Source organism: Dysidea avara, chromosome 11 (genome assembly GCF_963678975.1).
Source record: "Dysidea avara chromosome 11, odDysAvar1.4, whole genome shotgun sequence".
NCBI lineage: Eukaryota > Metazoa > Porifera > Demospongiae > Dictyoceratida > Dysideidae > Dysidea > Dysidea avara.
This window is the reverse complement of record NC_089282.1, coordinates 14,099,464-14,120,074: the sequence shown is the minus strand read 5'-3', so window position 1 is coordinate 14,120,074 and position 20,611 is coordinate 14,099,464. Positions and strand designations below refer to the sequence as shown.

The 20,611-nt window shown below is 38.2% G+C and overlaps 3 protein-coding genes across 3 annotated transcripts; 1 reads left to right on the top strand and 2 right to left on the bottom strand.

The window, feature by feature from the left end:
• Nucleotides 1–1,324: 1,324 nt before the first annotated feature.
• Nucleotides 1,325–5,053, bottom strand: LOC136237881 (uncharacterized protein DDB_G0286299-like). The gene is made up of 7 exons (XM_066028125.1): nucleotides 4,893–5,053; nucleotides 3,666–4,509; nucleotides 2,978–3,266; nucleotides 2,891–2,927; nucleotides 2,656–2,842; nucleotides 1,544–1,674; nucleotides 1,325–1,491 (listed from the first exon to the last, which is right to left on the bottom strand). Exons 2-7 carry the CDS (start codon nucleotides 4,501–4,503, stop codon nucleotides 1,480–1,482), a joined length of 1,494 nt encoding a protein of 497 aa, XP_065884197.1. The 5' UTR covers nucleotides 4,504–4,509; nucleotides 4,893–5,053; the 3' UTR covers nucleotides 1,325–1,479.
• LOC136237880 (Bardet-Biedl syndrome 7 protein homolog) lies at nucleotides 5,013–16,785 on the top strand. Its single transcript, XM_066028124.1, has 24 exons — nucleotides 5,013–5,171; nucleotides 5,265–5,332; nucleotides 5,384–5,441; nucleotides 5,495–5,670; nucleotides 5,715–5,843; nucleotides 5,896–5,953; nucleotides 6,276–6,348; nucleotides 7,430–7,496; nucleotides 8,411–8,460; nucleotides 8,552–8,682; nucleotides 8,735–8,913; nucleotides 12,347–12,455; nucleotides 12,509–12,604; nucleotides 12,661–12,735; nucleotides 12,918–12,977; nucleotides 13,033–13,172; nucleotides 13,221–13,310; nucleotides 13,361–13,441; nucleotides 13,493–13,602; nucleotides 13,655–13,758; nucleotides 16,287–16,347; nucleotides 16,434–16,496; nucleotides 16,541–16,581; nucleotides 16,632–16,785. The coding sequence occupies exons 1-24, from the start codon at nucleotides 5,133–5,135 to the stop codon at nucleotides 16,719–16,721; spliced, it is 2,148 nt and encodes a 715-aa protein (XP_065884196.1). The 5' UTR covers nucleotides 5,013–5,132; the 3' UTR covers nucleotides 16,722–16,785.
• A 549-nt stretch (nucleotides 16,786–17,334) lies between these two features.
• Nucleotides 17,335–20,599, bottom strand: LOC136239589 (uncharacterized). Its single transcript, XM_066030351.1, has 7 exons — nucleotides 20,059–20,599; nucleotides 19,882–19,959; nucleotides 19,772–19,822; nucleotides 19,624–19,695; nucleotides 19,309–19,559; nucleotides 19,132–19,245; nucleotides 17,335–19,075 (listed from the first exon to the last, which is right to left on the bottom strand). Exons 1-7 carry the CDS (start codon nucleotides 20,540–20,542, stop codon nucleotides 18,530–18,532), a joined length of 1,596 nt encoding a protein of 531 aa, XP_065886423.1. The 5' UTR covers nucleotides 20,543–20,599; the 3' UTR covers nucleotides 17,335–18,529.
• Between the last annotated feature and the right edge of the window lie 12 nt (nucleotides 20,600–20,611).

The window sequence follows — 20,611 nt, the reverse complement described above, 5'->3', positions numbered from 1 at the left end:
AGTTGCTGAAGCATAGACTCTAAATCCCTGCTTGTCAAAATCCAAGTCACGGAAAAGATCGATAGACTCTATACTCTAATAGAACAGTCAGCTGTCTATTATTTTCTGACTGTTCTATTAGAGTATATCGATCTTTTTCTGTGATATATATTTTGATAAGCAAGAATTTATGGTAATGCACAAGTGTTCTGCCTATTACGCTAGCATTATGCTCAATGCTTTCAGGCACCTATTATGCTCATTATCATGCCAGCATAATCGGCGGGTCCCTAGTGGCTAGAGCAAACTGCTCAGAGGTTGAACTCGCCCGGTTGAACTAAAAGGATTACAGTTTCAAAATTACAATGCAATGGTTAAGAGCCATGCATACTTCTAAAAAACTATATAGTTGCAGCAAGAGTTCATAATACAAAAAAGGAGAGTGTCCAACTGGAATACAGTCAGAAAACACACTTCGTCAAGTAACACCTCTATCTTGTTCACAGAATAAAGGATTTACCTTATCAACACCAATCAACAGTTCTGTATTACCAGTGGAAGTGTTAATTTGATCAAAGGTGAACATGACAGAACTTGATACAGTGACTATATACAGGCTGTATTGGGAGTTGGACACTCTCTCCTTTTTTATATTATGAACTATTGGTTGCAGGAATGGTCTATATTACAGTATGTGGCTGCTCTATTAGAGTATCATCTTCTTGACACAGAATAACACGAGAACAGTGCAGTACTAACTGGAAACTTACATTGATTCCTCAAAAGTGGATAACGGGAGAATAAGAGTATGCATGTAACCACAAGTAAGAAAAATCTTCATAATACTGCACATCGAATCCTATTTGATGCACTCCTGTACTGATATACCCTAAATAAGATACAAGCAGTCATTTTTGCAAATGAGTCAAAAAGCCACTCTAACAGAACAGTTAGGGGAACATAACCATGCAAGGACATAATAGCATACCTAGTTAACTTGAAAATTATTGAACTCCACCAATACCTGTATCTCATGATCACTCATAAACCACAGCCAAGGAATTTTTGGAATCATGACTCCAGTAAAATATTAAACCATCAGCAACTAACCTCCTCCCCCAACTTGTGACTCACTAACAAAAGTGGAAACCACCATCAAAAAATCCTGGCTACAACATAGGAGTTATAAATATGTGCGTGCAAGATTCCTCAAACTAATTTTTCTTACACAACTATGGTCCATAGCACCAGTGTAGCCATGGCTAAAAGCAGCACCCTGATTACACATCTTGTTGGTTACATACCAAATGCAATGTCAGTTTGTTATTTTACAATTTGAAAAAAGTCTAGAATTGTTTTTGTCACTCATAACCAACTGCAATATGTACAGAGAAAACATATGAACTGTGTCTAATACAAATTTCTATCTAATTCTGTGTTCATTTAAAAGTACAAGTTCATAAAAATCTGTAAGGGGAGGACATTCTCTATGTACAATATTTATGCTGACTCCTGCAACAACAACAGGGTAAACAAGTATTTGTTGAACGTTATTAATGATTACCGGTTGATCCTGTTTATCCGTTGCGGCCTCCAGTGTTGCTGGTTCCTCTTGTTTATCATCTTTGTCAGCATCAGCTGTTGTCTCTACTGTTATTTCTGCTGTGGTAGTGTTGGCTTGGTCAGCTGGAGTATCTGGAAAAAAAGTAACTTAAATGTGGTACTACTGGGATTTTAAAACCTATAATGAAGTTATAGAAATTATATAAGTGCACTGTTGTATAAGTGGTATGCACTCATCGCACTGTACCATACTTCTCACTATATTTATTTTAACCTTTATCAGCTTGCATAGTCCAGAAATCTGGATCTAGACTTAATAAACATCTTTGCTGTAACTTTTGAAGCATAAGTAAGTCCAGATCCACAATATATATCATTATACTTGTGATGTAACAAGGATTAAAATGATACTAGGGTTTTACACTAAATGGTGAGGCCAAAACTAGCTGTGTAAGTAACTTTCGGTAAGGAAACACCCAACCCTTTACATAGTGGTTGCTCCTATCAACTTTTGCGACAAGTTCCATTCGCTTCGTTATTAACTTTTGCATTAGGACATGACAAAAATTTTGTAAGACAGAAACGCAAGTTGCTGCTGTTCATCACTTTATAACAAGTTGCTGTAGTTGCACTGTTCATTTAAGTATCCCAGTGAATAGTCTGTTAAGATACTAATGTTGCCATGCATGCCTGTATTGTGTTAACACGGATTCCGAAAAACTTGTATGTGGGCTTACGGATTAAAAGTTAACGACAGGGTAGGACACACCAGTATTTGCAAAATTAATTTATAAGCTCCTGTAAATCTTCACCACTTGCTACAGAAAGCTGGGAATTTAGATAATTCTTCCACATAGAAACAACTGGTTATACATATAGTTCTTCTTTAAGGACTCTCCTTTTATTGCTGTTGAGCATGCTCTACACTTCATCATCTAGACACCTCTAATGTTTGTAACATTTTGGAGACATTAAACAAAATAAAACTGGAATCAAGTTGACATAAAGCTCCAAGTGTTAGCTATTGTCTTCTATGACACACACACACACACACACACACACACACACACACACACACACACACACACACACACACACAAACATTTGACCAACCTTCTTCTTTCTTTTCCCCCTCGTCAGTTTTCTCTTCTTTCTTTTCTGCATCTTCTCCAGTTTCTTCTTTTTTGTCTTCTGCTTCCTCAGCTTTGCCATCATCAGTAGATTTCTTGGGCTTTGCCTTTTCCTTACGGCTGGATTTCCGCTGTAGTCTTTGGCTCATGACAACATCCTCTTTACCAAACTAGATGGAGATCAAATTCTAACACGTCTACAATGTTAACAAAGTTACCTGGGCTTTGGCAGCATTGATGTTTTCCAACCATTTGCTGTTGTAAAGAGATACACATATGGTTAATAAGTAAAACTCTATCCTTACTTTTTCTGTTCCTCATCTTCTGCCACAAAGTAGTAAATACTCTTGGGAGTTGCTACTACGAAGCATTGGTTAGCATCCGCATCAGCTGGCCAAGATGAAAACGACATTTCTTCGTCATTACGAGCTGAGGCCATTACCAAAAAGGATGAAAAGAAGCCACCACTTGCAATAAGTGGCTTGCCAGTGTCTGTAGGCTCGTTCTTATAATAGTGGAACATCTCTCCTGCATTGTCCAAAGATAGCCAAGTGCGTTGCCATTTTTGGAAAAAAGGAATGCCTCCAATTCCACCTAATGGATAGCAACAGTTAAAACTTTTTAAAAAAGTTAGTATAGTCTAACCACAGCAACACACACACATCACATGGTAACCACCACATTAAGGGCTTCACACATTCCACAAAGTACACCAAATGAAATCATATTATGCTATTAATAAAACCACAGCCAGGCTAACAAACTAATAGTAGGAACATCAGCAAAGAAATCTTTAACACCTCCTAGGCACCAGACTTGGTGCAAATACATCAAGAGGAAAGGTTGTAGGTTTAAAGAAGCCATTTTTATAACACCTAACTCAGCTAGGATGTTCCAAAAGTGTGTAACAGTTGTGGTCAAACATTACAAAGAGCTGTTGGCTTGTTGGCAGGTAGGAATGACCATGTCAGTAAAACATTACTCCCTCCTTACCATAGTTTCTGACCCAACCAGCATAAAGGGGAGGTTTGGGTGGAGGTGGCTTCTCCTTTTCTTTTTTGGGCTTTGCTTTTGGCTTCTCTTCTTTTGCCTTTGGCTCTTCATCTTTGTTTTCTTCACCTTTTGCTTCGTCATCGCCCTCTTTCTTGTCATCTCCCTCCTTTGTTTCTTCACCTTCTGGTTTGTCACTTGATGCAGTTATCAACTGTACATTAAGAGTAGCTGGTTCAGAGGTATCATCTTTTGGTGCAGCAGCACTATCATCCTTTGATTCTGCTTCATCGTCTTTCTTATCATCTGGTTTGTCTCCTTCTGTTTCTGTGACACTAGTTACGGTTTCTGTAGTTTTCACTTCTCCTGACTCAGTTTCTTCAGTTGTAACGGTAGTGGTGGTAATAGTGGTTGTTGTTTCAACAGTTCCATCACTTGTCTCAGTTACCTCCACAGTTTTTTCAGTTGTGGTGGTAGTTTCTGTCTTATCTTCACCATCATCATCCCCAGTAGCATTGACTTCAATGGTCATCTCTTCTCCAGCTGTTTTCTCACCATCATCAGCATTCATGTTTATATCCAAGGTCATTTCGCCTCCTGTTTTCTCTCCATCAGTCGTGTTTATATTTATGTCAAATGTCATTTCACTCTCTTTTCCACCACCATCAGCATTTGTGTTTACCTCAAAAGTCATTTCTCCTGCTGTGTCTCCACCTGCAGTGGTTATTTCGAAGGTTTTTTCTTCTGCATCTCCTCCATCGCCAGTCAACGAAACATTGATTGTTGCTTCGGGTTGATCTCCCGATGTTACGTCTACTGTCACCTCTGCATCTTCAGCCATTGTGCTCTAAAATATAAGCATACATTCAATGATTATGAGCACCACACCAAAGGTATCACGCTTTATATTTTCAGGTGTGCAATGTGATTTGCTCTTAATCAGCTGTCTATACTGTTTTCTGCATGGCGGTTGATAAAAGCACACAATAGCCAACAAAGAAACAGAATATATCAACAGTGAATCCGCAACTTTGTCCGCAACGGACCGTGGATACGCAATACGCGCACACACAAAGATACGTTGCACAGAATAACTACACATACAAAAAAAGTTATTCGCACTATTAAATTTCGTAACTTTTCCGCCTTGCAGATTAAGATACTAGGAAATGAATCACTTGCGAGCAATCGCTGCATCAAAATTTACACAATATACAATCATCCACAAACCGTTTGCTATCCGTTGCACAGAGATAAAGCAAGGCTACTGCTAAATTCAACTTCTAACCACGAACAAACTGCGCGTAGAAAACAGAAGGTAATGCCGCTGTGGCTGGAGAACAATTAGTTGACACGCAGTGGAATTCCAATTTACCAAATATGGTAATAGTCCATTTATAGTATTCACTTGAGACTGCTTTAAAAGAAGCACACCACGTAACGTAGCGCGCAAGAAATTGGCAAGCAGCCATGACAGATCTCCATCTATCGCCACTGTTCTACACCCAGGTAAGATTTTTTTTTGTCAATTTAATTGTGCATTAATTAGAAAACGAGTCCATTTTAATTGCATAAATTTGTTAATGATTTTTTTCTTCCAAGGTGGGTGTCACTGCACCGAAAACAATGAAGGTACTACCACAGACAAAGAAGGGAACTCAAAAGGTTACCTTATGCATAACAACCAACACACAAAAAAATCACAGAATCTTGCAGGTTACCATTGGCGACATCAGTGGTGTGTTAATGTGCTTTGGAGCAAAGAAAGGTGATGTTAATGTAAGTAACTTATCTTATTCGATATCAGTTATTTAAATACTGTTTACTTTAAGATTGTGTTTAAGACACTTCCTGGACAGAAGATAAGCAGATTAGAGCTTGGAGGAGCACAGGGCACCATTAAAGAAAAGATTTTTATATCATCAGGTAGTGAAGTACGTGGTTACTCAAGGAAGGGAAAACAGTTTCTTGCCTTTGAGACCAATTCAACAGAAGCTGTCAACTCAATGTATGTAATATATCAAGATTCTAGTTTTTAGTTTCTCCATGTAGGTTTGTGGATGGAAATGACTTATTTACATGTGGTAACTACACTTACAATCACTACCGAGACTGCAAGGACACCAACTATTACCTTGCTTCTGACAAAATCAATGACGTCATATCGTTACCATCTAAAGAGTAAGCGAAGTCACAGCTTTGTGTTGTGGATAACACTAGCTTGTTTCTGTAGCCCAACAAGTGTGATCTCAGTAATAGCATGCCAGGACTGTACTCTGAGGCTTCTCAAGGTATCTCATCTTAATGTGTGGGACATGCTAATGTTCAATTGGTCATTGTGTATGTATGGAACCATCTACTGTTTGAACTACGTGAAGTTTAGCATTGTGCTAGTTGTTTGTCAAATTTTAAATGGTTTGGGCTACTTTTGTGTAAACATTTTTGGTAGCATATGTCTCTATTTGTGATGTACTTAGTAGTTTGTATGTGTAAATGCTGTTAAATTAAATTAGATTTGGGTAGATGGGTACAGCTGTTGCTTGGGCTTCATACTATGTCATGGTACAGAAAACTAATTGATTAATAATTTTTACATCATTTTTCATTTTGAAGGATTCAGAGTTGGCATATGAAGTAGAAGTAGCTGGTCCACCGTTGTGCGTGGCCTTGTATAATGGAGATGGAGGTATGTGTGTGTGCGTGCATGTGTGTGTGGGTGGGTGGGTGTGAGGTAGCATAGCCAAGTGGTTAGGGTGAACAAAAGGTCCCAGGTTTGATTGCTGGTTACGCCACTTTGGTGTTGTTTCCTTGAGCAAGAAACTGTACTCACATTCTCCAGTCTACCCAGCTGTTAATGGGGACCTGGTGGCCTGGTGTCAACTGGGGAAGCAGCCCACCCAGCTGTAACATTAATGGATACGTGGTATTAACTGGGCAAGCAAATGCTTGTCTTGCTTAGCGGTGTTGAGGTTGTTGTGGAACTTTGGGTTCCGTTGCCTCTCTCCGTGAGACCTGGACAGTCCTCCTGCGGGTTACTAGCCCTGCCCCAGGAGGATTTGTCTGCAAAAGGCTCAAGTGCCTGAGTGGTGCACAGGCATCTCAGTACTGGTTTGCTGGGTGGCAATAGCTGTGCTTCATGTGGCTGCCGTAGGCTTTGCTTTGTGTGTGTAGTGCGTGCGTGCGTGCATGTGTGTGTGTGTGGTGAGTGTGCACGTGTGTATGCCTACAACATCCTGTTAGCTTCCATTCTGTAGAATATATGGTAATGTACACTCACCTGTAAGTTTGCACTACTTATGGATAAATTACCAGATAAAACTCATTGTTCAAGCCATATGCACTTATATTAGGCCATCAGTTGCTAGGGTAGATGCCATAGTAACAGTATGATCCAATGGTTGCTAGACATGTTATATGTCTTACAAGTTGTATTGTGTCTTGAGGTTGGTCATGCATAAAATCAATTTGAAATATATGAAGGGGTAATTGTGTGGCATATAAGGGTGAACAACTGGTTACATGGTGATTACTTACTGATGAGGTCATTAGAATCACAAAGCCTGATATTCAAAGGGGATCTGTAATTTGAGGTTAAAACATGGTTTATAGGGTGAAAAAACTGCTTTCAAAGACACATGTTGTTGATTTGTGAAGATACATGACCTTCAAAGATCAAACCATTACAAGAATTAGGTCACCATGAGGTCGCAATGATGTATATGTTTTCCTAACAACTTATTTTTTTACCTCTTTTCATTCCTGACCAGGCAGCGAGCAGGATGAAGTCCTTTATGGCACACAGAACGGAAAGATGGGCTTGATAAAATTAGGAAGGCAAGTGGTTATGTGTCTGTGGAATGGCCAAACTCTTGATAGTGTAATAGCTATCAGTATTAATACAGTAACCATATCTTGTCGCGTCATATTGCTGTATGCATCACAATCTGGTCATTATGTGCATGCACTAAATATCTGTTAAGCTGCACAAGTTAAGTGATATTAATTTGTTGAATGTTTTATCTCTGTAATAAAATTGTATGGTGAAATCATATTGCTGATAGTTATGATGGATTTAATGCAGACTCTCCACTGAAATCCTGATATTATGATTTTACTTAGAGCTAACTACGTCTATCTGGCTTGGTAGCTTTTCTCTGTAGGAATACTGTTACTGGGTGACTTAGTCTGGCTCTGAATGTTGGGGCAAAAAACTAAGCCACGCCAAATTAAAACCATACATTTGTAAAACATCAAGTACGAAGTTTGCTAACAGTAGAATTCCCCACATGTCCTGCCCTGGTAACCAGCATATAACATACATGTAAATAGTACAAGACTACTGAGACTCAATTCCAATGTAATCAAATTTCTCCATGATTCTATTGCACTGAAGCTCAGTGTGAAGAATTTTGATTAATGTGTTTGGTATATATATGGCTTTTGATCTGACTGGGTTGGATATTACACACATCTGCTATTCAGCCTTGTTGTGTGTGTACAATTGACAGCCTATTGTGTAGTGTAAGGAATGTGTTACAAAGTGATTGTTAATATTCCAAGTGTGATATCTGCATTTTTTTGGAGACAATTTCTTGTAGGCTTTTTTTTGTTTGTAACTCAAGGGTTGTGGCTTAAGACAACAATTTGTACCAATTATTTATGTGTGTAACAGCCATAGCAAGCCACTTATTAGTCTATTGTGTTGCTTGTACTGCTGCCATTTGCTGCTGTGCTATGTCAATCTGTAGTACTGAACCAACATATCGATGGGACCTAATCAATGAGAGGAAACTAGGAGGTGTGTGTGTGTAGTGTATGCGTGCGTGTGTGTATGCCTGAGTATCTACCTATATACATTGATGTGGAATACACCTTTGTCATGTATATAGGGATCAGCTGTATCAGCACATTTGACATGACCGGAGAAGGCAACCAAGACATCCTAGTGGGTAGAGATGATGGTACTGTTGAAGTATACTCACTAGATGACTCAGGAGAACCAAGACTGAAAGCATCACATGTAAGAAACACAACCAGTTCACAATCCCTCTCTAACTACTCCACACACACAGTGCTTCAATGAAAGCATCTCCAGCATTTGCGGCGGTTACATAAGCTCTGCTGATCACGAAGAAATCATTGTAGCCACCTTTAATGGACGGATCATGGGCCTTACTACTGAAGGTAGACCAAGACATTCAAATACTTCCAGCATTTCTCAAGAGAATCAGTCTAAGATAGACACACTGAAGTATGTGTTGTATTGTGATACTAACTTGTATGGATACGTCTTTATGAGTAACATAGTTGTAGAATTACTAGACATGATTTGCAAAGTGATGTCATCCCTGTAGGAAGTAATTATATAGTGAAACCTCTCTGTTACGGACGCTTTAGTGTTCAGAATTTGTTGCCGCAAATTAGGAGGCTGTCGTACAATATTGTGAACTCTTGGGCATATGTAGGTAAGAAAGTATGGGCCCAGACCTGGGACAAAGAGAATATTCACTGTATTAAAATTAGGTCACCTAGGCTTTCTTGTTTACAATGTTGGGAATGTACTGAGCATGTTATGTGACCTCATAAACATGGCTTTTACTAGTGTTAACATATATACTACATGTTTCATGTACAGTAACACACAAGACTTCTCTATGTACACATATTACATACTTATGACATGAATTCCAACAGGTGTGGTTGTGTTGACATGCATAATACTTGCATAATAATATAACTTTTCATTGTGGGGTTCAACATGTAGGTATCATTACATTATGATGCATATAAACAATCATGGTATTGGAACATGGTCACTGCGTGCATGTTTCATACTATGTACTACATGCTGCATGATAATACATCCACAATAACAGTCATGCTACACTAAATATACATGTGGATTGCATGGCACAGGTTTTAAACATGGGCAACATTTGTAGCTACTGTTTCACATCGCAGTACAGGAGTGTATACTGATTATGTTTGCATACCACTAGCGAGTTTATGGTGTGCTGTAAGTCAATAGTAGTGCATAAAGGAATGTACTGCGTTTGTTCAATGGTTCGAAGGGTGCATCATTCGAATGACAGAAGCGAAGTTAGAATTTTTCGCATGGACAACCTGGTCATATTAGCTAGCAAAATACCGTAATAATCCAACTGCTCATCACGCCATTAATAATTTTGCCGTGCTTGAGACACTATAGCCAAGTAATGGAAGGTGGTTGTACTAGATGTCTGACAAGTTATTAGCTCACACCACGAGTGGCCATGCCCACCACTAATCGCGAAGTATAGTTGGGACAAGCTGTAGAGGAAGAATATTGAGTTGTATACTACTATTAGGTCTTTTAGTAGCAGCTACATCTTGTTTTGTGTTTTCTCCAGCTGGACAAGTTAATTAGCTCACACCACAAGTGGCCACGCCCACTGAAGTGCAGAATATTCCCCAGTTGTGTACTACTGTAAGGTCTTTTAGCAGCAGCTTTGTGTTTTCTCCAGCTGCTATATCTTGTTAAACAGACAAATAATAGTGTCAACGTGAGAAATACCATTAGCCAAAGGGAGCCAAAACAAAAACTGGATTAATCTATATACACTCAAAATTATGCCACCTACATAATAATATGTAGCTATAGCACCATAAAATATAATGTTGCATTCATACCTTCGAAGCATAAAATCGACATTCGTTTATGCACTAGTCAATAGTGGTAATCCTTGTAAATTACATCTCACTGTGGGGTTGTATCCTGACTTATGTGGATGTGTGCGTGCATGCACACTTGTGTGTGTGCTGATTTCTGGAATAGTTGAGGAGTATGATGTGATCATGGATTTAATTGGTACAAGTGATAAAGTACTTATTTTATGATTAACCCAATCAGTTCAGTTTATACTACCACTACCTGTTATGTCTGTCTGTACCAGGTCTCTTATGCAAATAAATAGCCAGGTGCTTAGCAACAGTGTGTGATTTGTTATACCCTGCAGTCAAGCATTATAGTGTGGTGTATTTGTGTGTGTGTTACCATGTACTGTGTATATGTGACAATGTGAGCGTGTGTGTTCTAGCATATCTGTCTGTACTGCATTTGTGTGTGTGTGTGTGTGTGTGTGTGTGTGTGTGTGTGTGTGTGTGTATTGTGGTAATATGTGAGAGTGCATGTGTGCGTGCATGCGTGCGTCTGTGTAGTGTAGTAAGGTAGAGTGTGCATGTGAGACACATGTGTATTAGTGTCTAATGGAGTCATCAGTATAATTTATGGTCAGTGACATCATCACATCAAGGCTTCAGATAATTTTCCAATCCATTAAAAAGTGATTGCAGCCTTTATTGCATTTATTAAATCCCTCAGTGAGTGCTGTTACCAGGAAACACGAATATCTAACAGAACATGCTTGACAACTCTTGCTAAAATTCATTCATGTTTGTCCATGCTTCACACCAGCCTAGTGAAATTGTTATTAGTACTCACTTAATGTGGTACGTAGCTTTGTGTATATATGTTACTTAGTTGTATCTCTATGAAGAAAAAATTGCTGGATTTTTGGCAAATAATGGATCACAGTTGTCTGTCTGTAAGGGCCTATACCATTGTTGTTTCAAGACATTGAAACGCTTTGTCATTCGTCTTGGCTCCAGAAGAGATCCGTAGATTGATTATACTATAGAATAGATAATAAATGGATGTGTATATTATCCATGATTGGGTGACTGGGACTATAAAAATGTATAGAAGAAAAGGTTGTGTGTCTTTCCTACTATACTTTCAGCTTGATTGTTTTCTAATGGTAGTGTAGTTATGTGTAAACAAGGAAGGGTAGGACTACCAATAACCCAAAGCATGGCTTTTAATTGTGTTAGCAAATAATTTTTGTTGGGTACATCTGTATTATGATTGTGTCAACAATCATATGATGCTAATATTTGAGGTCATATTGTGATTTGTTACTGTACATGTCCAATCCCCCTAATTTCTTGTAACAATGTCCTACCCACCTTCCTCCCATCAGGGCACATGCACACACACACACACACACACACACACACACACACACACACACACACACACATACACACACACACGCACACACACACACACACACTACTTGTGGGGTTGCCTTATTGTCTAGGATAACAGAAGCCAAGCCAGTAAGCACACACACACATGCACCCATAAACATATTGGAACTTCCCTTTATTCCACAAGAAAAGCATTTGGTAATGTGTTGTGATATTGTATGGCTTCCTGGTTTTGACTATACATGATCTCTCATTCTAATTATCAAAAGAACATTACAAACCAGTGACCACCACAAAAGAATTTTAATGATATTTATAATAGGGTATTTGTTAGTACAAGATCAATGACTCTGGTGTTAAAAGTATTGCATTTTTTTTTCTTCGCTTGTCTATTGCTATAGAGGCCCAGGAGACTTTATTTGGATATAAGCTAGTATAGAGCACTCAGAGGTAGTCTTAATAAAGACTACCTTCACGTTTTAGCAGTTAAGTAATGTGTGTATTTGATCAAATCATTTTATGAGTTAAATACACACTGCTAGTTGTCTATTGATCCGTCGGGGATATCATGCTTGGCTAGCACCCACATGTATCTCCATCTTACTTGACTAACAATTTCTGTGCCTGGCAATGTTATTGTTTACTGTTTGTTGTAGGGAAGAGATTGCTGGTCTCACTACCCAGGTAGATGCAGCCAACAAGAAGTACCAGGAGCTATCACAGGCAGCACAGAAAGGTGTCAATGTTCTTTCTGCCCTACCAGAGGTAAAAGACACCTCTTCACTCGTAACACTAATATAATGGTGATAATTGTGTAGTTTCCTATTAACGACAAGTTTGTACTAAATCAAGATGAGGCGTGGTATACTCTGAGTATTGAAACACAAGTGCCAATTGACACAGTGTTACTTCAGGTAAAATGCAATAGTTGTATCTACATTAATTTTATATTTTCTTGTTATTTGTACAGAGTAATACTCCCATTGATTTACAAGAAGTGGAGTCCAGTACAGCAATTGTTAGCTATAGTCCTCCTGATCCTGACGTATGTGCTTTAATTGTGTGTACTAATAGTCTTTAATAGAAGCTCAGTGGCTTTTATTAGACTAACTTTTAAGCCTGTCATGTGCCTTATTCATGATCACATAATTGTTAGTTTTTAGTCCTGTGGCCTTTATTAGACCTTTATTGTATCCAATTAATGGTCACATGTATTTTAACCTTTAGCAAGGATGTTACCTGTTGGCCACTTATCGCTGTCAGGACACCACTAGACTAGAAGTGAAGGTATATATAAATGAAGTATTGTACCTTCTATCATCCATATGGTGGGCTCTATTAGATCAGATCAATTGAGGGACAACATGGGACATTATTGGCATATGTTATACCACACATGGAACCAAAGACCTGTAGACTACGCCAGTACAAAATCAAACCATTGTCTCTTCACCAGCGGGTGCACTCTTTCAGTGAAGACAAGTAAATATAGCATTCTTGAAAATATGTAATGAACAAGTTTCTTTTTAGACCGTGCAACTCTTTGAAGATCACTGGTTCGTTCAGTCTCGGTGAGGCACACTCATGGATAGTTCATTGTCTCCCAGATGTTCCAGATAGGTTAGTAACAGCATGTGACAAGGTCGTGTAATCTTTTTGTGTAATTGTAGACCCCCTGTTGATTCTGACGAATCAGTGACGCTTTACTTCCGATCAACATTTGTCTCCACACAGCTGGAATGTTCCTACAAGTAATACAACTGAATTATAGAGTTTGTTTTGTAACACTATTCTGTTTGTAGAAAAGGGATAGCAATTTTCCGCTCTGATAATATGTCAACAATCTCTGTACTAAAAGATGTTCTGTCTAAGGAAGTCACACAAAGAAAAATAACTGTTCAAATGAGTCATGGTAATGTGCTGTAACAGTTTATAACTGTCAAATTATTGGTATGATCGCATAGAGCTTGACAGCAATTCAATACCTCACATGTTGGAGCTGATATTTCCCAAACTAGAAGACCAAGTCATGCTGGCAAAGAATGTTCAACTAATTGATGCTCTGCAGGTAAGATAAACATATGTGAAGCAAGTAAAAAAGAGATTTAAAAAATTAAAAATGGGCAGAGCGGTATCATTGCACAGAAAGCTGTTTTAGGGCACTTTCTGTATATAGCTGACACATTAGGACCCTGAGTCAAAGTTGGTATCACAATAGAAAAACTAAAGACAGAACTTTTGTTTTGTCCCCTCCCCCCAATGCAATGTTATCTGATTAATTTGCAACAAATATATCTGGTAACTTTCATCAGTCTTATGTAGCCTAATGATAAATGTGGCCTGCTAAGTGTGAAAACCAGCTGTTTTTGCAAAAAAATCTATTTTTGTCATAAAACTGTGTTGAAATACACTGGGTGAAATTTGTGTGTTGCATGAAAAATTTACACACACTTTAATCACATTCGTACGCACTAAAATTAAGCTCAAATCAATAAAACCTATACACCAATGGATTTGCCCATTCATGGGGAGTAAGAAAATCTTTGTTTCATGTTTGCACAGTAAAGGATACCGGAACTTATTTACTATGTGGTAAAAACAGCATTCACCATTGTCATGTCTTAGTTGGAATGGCTTTGTCAACACAGAGGAGTACAGGGAAAGCTCTATACCTTGATTGATTTGCCAGTTCATGGTGTACAGATTGACCATCTTCGTAGCTTGTTTCAATCATAAGTTATGATCAATTATCTAAGTGCTTGTAATTTATTTCCCGTATTGTTGCTGTACAAATCGAGTTTATCACTGTTCCAACTGTCAAGTGCTATAACTCCAAGACCATTCATAATAAAAGGCTGAAACTTTGGCTGTCCACTCTTTTGTTACTATAGATTACAGAGATGCAATATAATGGAATTCAAGAAATGTGCGATAACTGCTGGTTTTTGCTTAGCCAGTCACATTTGTTTAGTTTTATTATTACTATTAATCCAATCTGTCAATTACAGGATACCGTATTTACTTGATTAAATGCCGCGGCGTTTATTACATTAGCAGCGACTATTCAAACTCGACCACCACTTGATACTCGTGAACGATGTTTAAGCCATTATTTTCACAATTAATTGTGGGACCACTCGAGTGCGGCACCTATTAAAGGTGCGGAGTTTAATCAAGTAAATACGGTGCATCCAACAAGATTTGCAAATGATAACTTACTTGTAAAAAAGAAATTCTGCTGGAAGACTAAAATTCTTTGAGTGAGCAGAGTTTGCTTCTGTAATCTTTGGAGTTTGGACCTCATTTTCGTATGACTTAGTATGTTATTTTTATGTTTTACACCTTGTACCATTTCTAAACAGGCTATCATACAGTACGATAGGTACTGTATAGTAGGGACCACAAAGGAGTAGGCGTGGCCCACGAACTAACATCACCCAAAAACCAGCCTCAATTTTCCCTGACGACGATGAGGCAGTATTGGTTAGGTAAAACTAAGCCCAAACAAGTTTTAGATCGACCCAAAACGCTTTTAACAAGTTGCAACGGAATTTAAAAAATATATATTTAACAGAATTTTCTACTGATTGAGTAACTGACTGATGCCTTCAGACAAGCGTAACTCGATATGGTTAAGGCTATGGGCTTGATTTTTTCACTGTTTGATGTTGCTTCGGCCCGACAGGTGCCTTTTGGCATATCGCAGTACATACAGTGCATTCTTCATGGACTTACCAGTGTCCTCCTTTGTGTCCCATTCATCTTTGCTGACAGTAAAAAGTGTCAATTTGGTGGTAGCACGTGATGGCTTTCCTTCGTAATGGAAATCGTCCGTATTTTTCATAGTGACTATTTTGATAGCAGAGGTGCTTTTCAAACAGTTCTCGATTCATACTGCTGTGTAACGGGTTGAACATAGCCGACAAAGAAGTGTAATGGATACTTCACTTTTCAGACGATAATTGATATAACTGGGGCGCGTGGCACCACTTCTTTCTTTCGGTATGCGTGGATTGCAGAGGTGCTTTTCGAACAGTTCTTGATTTAAAATGCTGCGTAATGGGTTGAACATAGCTGACAATGAAGCGTAATGGATACTTCACTTTTCAGATGATAATTGGGGCGTGCAGCCCCATTTCAGATGCGGTATGCGTGGGTTTACCAGTTGTAATAATTATTTACAAAAAAAAGTTAACAAACAAGTACACAGAAAAATTTGGAATTTTCAACTGGAGTAGAGACCATAGCACATCGTTAAAAAGTACTGAAACAAGCTGGAGTAATGCATGATATTAAAACAAGCTGGATTAGTGCACGATATTAAATCACAGTAAAAAAATAAGAAGTGTTGTATCCCTACTGTACTCAAGATCCGATAATGGAAATGCACAGTAGGGATATAACACTTCTTATTGTTTTACTTTGATTAAATATTGTGCACTAATCCAGCTTGTTTCAGTACTTTTTATCGATGTGCTATGGTCCGTACTCTAGTTGAAAATTCATTCCAAATTTTTCTGTCCCCTTATGTCTTCTGTTGTTAGCCTTGTATGTGCACAAGTAGAATTATGTAGATATCTTTGTACGTTTTTATAGGAGCTGCAAGTTCATGAAGAAGATTTATCATTTCTTTCTCCTCACTGTCAGTTCATTCTTGGTAGGTGCATATGTATGACTTTTGTTGCATATGTATGACTTTTAAGAATGATGTAATGTTTAACATTCGTGTGTGTGTGTGCACAGAAAATGCTGAAATGATGAAAGAAGACTTCAAACAACAGCCATGCATGGTAGACAGGCTTTATGGTATGCCGTATTTTTATTTCCCATCTTACCATTTTATTTTCTAGCTATTATCACTGACCTGTACATGGACAGAGCTAACTTCAAGGTATAAAGAATGCATTACATCACCTCATGTGTCACTGTAACTGTTTTTAGGGTGTAAATATGAGACACAAGGTACCTGAGTTACTGGAGATACTGGACTCATGTAACCTGAGTAATCTGCTTGAGTTCTTCAAGTCTTAAAAACTATGGCAACCCTATCACTTAAACTTGCATATTTATTTTTAATACATTCTAATTATCCTTACAGTACAGTCAGGGCCGCCCAGAGAAATTAAGGGGCCCAGGGCAAAGAGTTAAAGTGGGGCCCTTCACCCAAGTTGTAAGGTGAAGAAAAGGTCACAACCTGCTGGCAATGACATAACTACCCATCACCAACCATATCTCCTTTTCTATAAGCTTGCTACACTGCTCCTCTGAAGAATACTGTGACTGCTCTATTAGAGTATTTAGATCTGACTGCTCTATTAGAATATATCGATCTTTTAAACAGGTATTCAGGGGGCCCTTCCTCGGTATTGGTAAAACCGGGAGGGGAGCGGGAGCGGGAGATTGCTTGGTAAAATCGGGAATCGGGAGATCACGTGTCAATCTTTGCTGTCACAAGTAACACACATACGTAGCTAGAGCGCCTGCAGTGCTGTGACGAAGAAACTAATATAAACTAGTAAATTATGAGCTTGAGGGGAAAAATAGCTATAGCTAGATAAAGTTTGCATGATGGCCGTATATTAAAGGCTTTCATTAGAGCTTTATAGTTATTAGCAGTGAATGCATAAAATTGTATTGTGTGGGTTTTTAGCACAGTAATTCACAAAGTGGCTATTTTAGTGGACATAAAATTTCTGAAAGGTAATTTCAGTGAATACATGCAGCAGTTATTTGGCATATTGGATTGTCTTACAATAATGAATGATGAGCAACAGGCCTCCAGTCCTAGCTACATGGTTCTGCCCCAGTCTATACTAAAGTTCATGCACCCTACCAATCTAAAATCCATTCAACTAAACGTGATTAGACTTCCCATCATTGCCAGCAGACTTTCAATGGATAGACTGAAGTACAGTACACCAAGCATAATTATTCTCTGAGTATACAAAACACATTAATAAATCATAAAGTGTTAATTAGCTACAACATACAGTATGTAAAATCAAAGCTGCCTAAAGTAATATGCATATGACCCAGTTTTGTTCTGGAAATCATTAAGTTTAAAAGGTTGAATCCTGTGGATTCTCATGCCATCATAATATAATGTTTGACCATACCAGAAGCAAACTGCAGTAAAATGATTGTCACTACAAACACTGCAGCCAGCTAGTTGATATCCATGACCATATATAGTTAAAACTTTTGGAATTGTCAATATTGATCTACCAGTCAAGGACTGGATATCAATCGGGATCATCCAAGGCACTCGATTAAGAAATGACGATGCCATTACTTGTGGTACACCACGGCACTCATAAAATGTTTCTCTGTTTCTGCCAGTTAAATTTAATCGGTCAGTAACTGCATGGAGAGATTCATTTGGTGGTTGGCAATGAAATTCTGCACCACAGTAACCAACCATATCTCCAGCTATAGGAAAAATTTCATTAAAGTTATCTAATCCAGAGCTGAAGGAAAACGTAGAAGGGTATTTTGTTACCTCCGTGTTATGATTAGGGCAATGCTCAGAGGTACATTTAAGTTTAATTACCAGTTTCCAGATATGTGTGAACAAGCAAAGACACCTATTATTCTCACCACCAAAACAATCATATTTCAAATTATTCTCCTGAGAAATTGTAAGATTTAATCTTGATTGAAGCAAATGCAAAAATAGTGTTTTTCCTTCATCCAGCTTTCCTTTATTCATCAATACAATTGCTGCTTTGAGAGAGTTCTCAGCTTCACTGTCACCAAAGGTATCCAAGGAAGATTTGTACTGTTTGCAGTGGAGTGACAATATTGTCAGCAAGTTATCAGAAGTGCAAGTGTTGGTGTATTCATTGTGCATCCATGGAAGAGATTCTGGTACAGTACATGCACTGCAAAAAAAAATCGGCATTCCGTTTGGGTATGGTAATGTCACATGCACTCAAAAAATACTTATGGAACCAGTTGTCACACTTTGAACAGTTGTACATGTTGAATTCTCGCTGTGAATTGCCATATAGCGCGGCAGATGTTGATCCATCAACCCATGGTGTTTGGCAGTAGCAAAACAGCTGAACCATCTCTTCTGCTTTCCCACGATAGTCCTTTTTAACTTGTGAAATGCCATTGACTGTTCCAGTATCATCTTGTTGCAATACTGAAAATAACTGTGGCAAGCCTTTGACCAAATCAATGCGCAGTTTTCCCAAATCCGTATCCGGTTGTTTGCAAATGTGCAGGAGCAAAACTGCAGTTATAATCTCGGCTTTTGCATTCTCTTTACTGCTTTGCACTCCAACATGAATGGTATTCACAACTCCAATGTTTGAACGAGTGGCAGTTCCTGCATGATAGTTTAGTTCTGCATAATCAGGGTCACTGTAACTTGATACAACCTACAAAAATACATTGCAGTAAACGCTATCTATGCATGGATAATGTTATATAATACCTCTACTCTTGGTGTTTTATCTTCCATATCGTTTAAACGTCTCAAAAAGGCTATTTGATTACTCCTTTTCGTCTGAAGTACTGCAATCTTTCCAATGTCAAGATCAGTAACTTCCTAAAGGAATGATAAATTTTAACAGAGGCTACATATTATATGAATGAAGATATAATTACCTACCTTGTCAATGCTTGGTTGCAAAACATAATTGTACAGGAGAATATCTTGACAGACAACATTTAACTCAGATAAGAATCGGTCCCAACAAAATTCTTCATTTAAAAACTTGACTCTTCTTTCACATCTCCTTATTTTAGCACTACTGCTGGCCTTTTCCTTTAATTCTAGCAGAAACTGAGTTAGTGGATGATTTGGTACACAGGCCTCTTGAGGTGGAATTGAATCTGTCTGATGTACAAGGGTTGTGGCACCTAATAAAATTTGCATGTACAAAATTTAACGTAAAAGTGCTACAAAGTTTTTAGCATGTCTCACCGTTCAATTTCTTTTTAGGAGCACATGACATCTGTTCTCCATTGCAACAACTATTGTCTGTATCCAGCTGGCCTGCATGTATAAACATTAATAAATAACATGTGTAGTTGTTAAGTACTGTTTTGTGCACATAAACAAGTACACTTACTGTTAGGATGCTTCCGTTTCTGGGAACGAGAATGAGATTTGTTTTCTGTGCCTATAAATAGAAAAGTCACTAAATATAGCAACATAAAATAGTATCAACTGTATACGTACGTTCTTCCTTGATGCTAACAAAATCTTGGTCATCAGCAACTCCTTCAACAACTTTTTCTTCTAAGTCTTCTGGTTCTTCTGTAAAATCACAGATACTTAAAATTGAATTCATAGCAAATAAGCACATTAAAGTTCCAATTGCTACATTATTAAATTAATATGCTTCTATAGCTTTACCTTGGTTTATTTCCTCTGTTGGACAACAGTCCTTTACTCTGGGTGGTTTCCTTCCAGATGGTCGCTCTTTGTTTTTTCTTCTGATTTTTTGCTGTAGCAAGGTCATGTTTGGGTTTGAGAAAGCATCAACATTCTGCCCAATCATTATTTTGCAAGCAAGAATATGATAGCAGACACCTGAAGCTGGACAAGAGCAACTCTCTTTTGGATAAAGTCTGACTGCATATGGTGTAGTACCATCTGTGCCCATAACCATCCAACAGCCAGAATTTACTAATGAAACTTGCTTATTCTGTATAGCTTGATAAGCTAGTCCAAGTTGGCTATTTGGTGGTCTGTTAGTTGTCACATCAGCAGCATTTCTATTCTCATATCCGGTCTCTGTAGAACTGGTTTCATTGCCATTATTCAATTGACAATAAATGTCACCCTTAGCTCTAGCTACAATCTCATCTGGGTTAACCACTTTCGGTAAAATAGGCATCAACGAGGGATCTCGTTGACAAAACAAAAACTCGTCTTTCAGTTGCCACGAACCACATTGATGTGAATC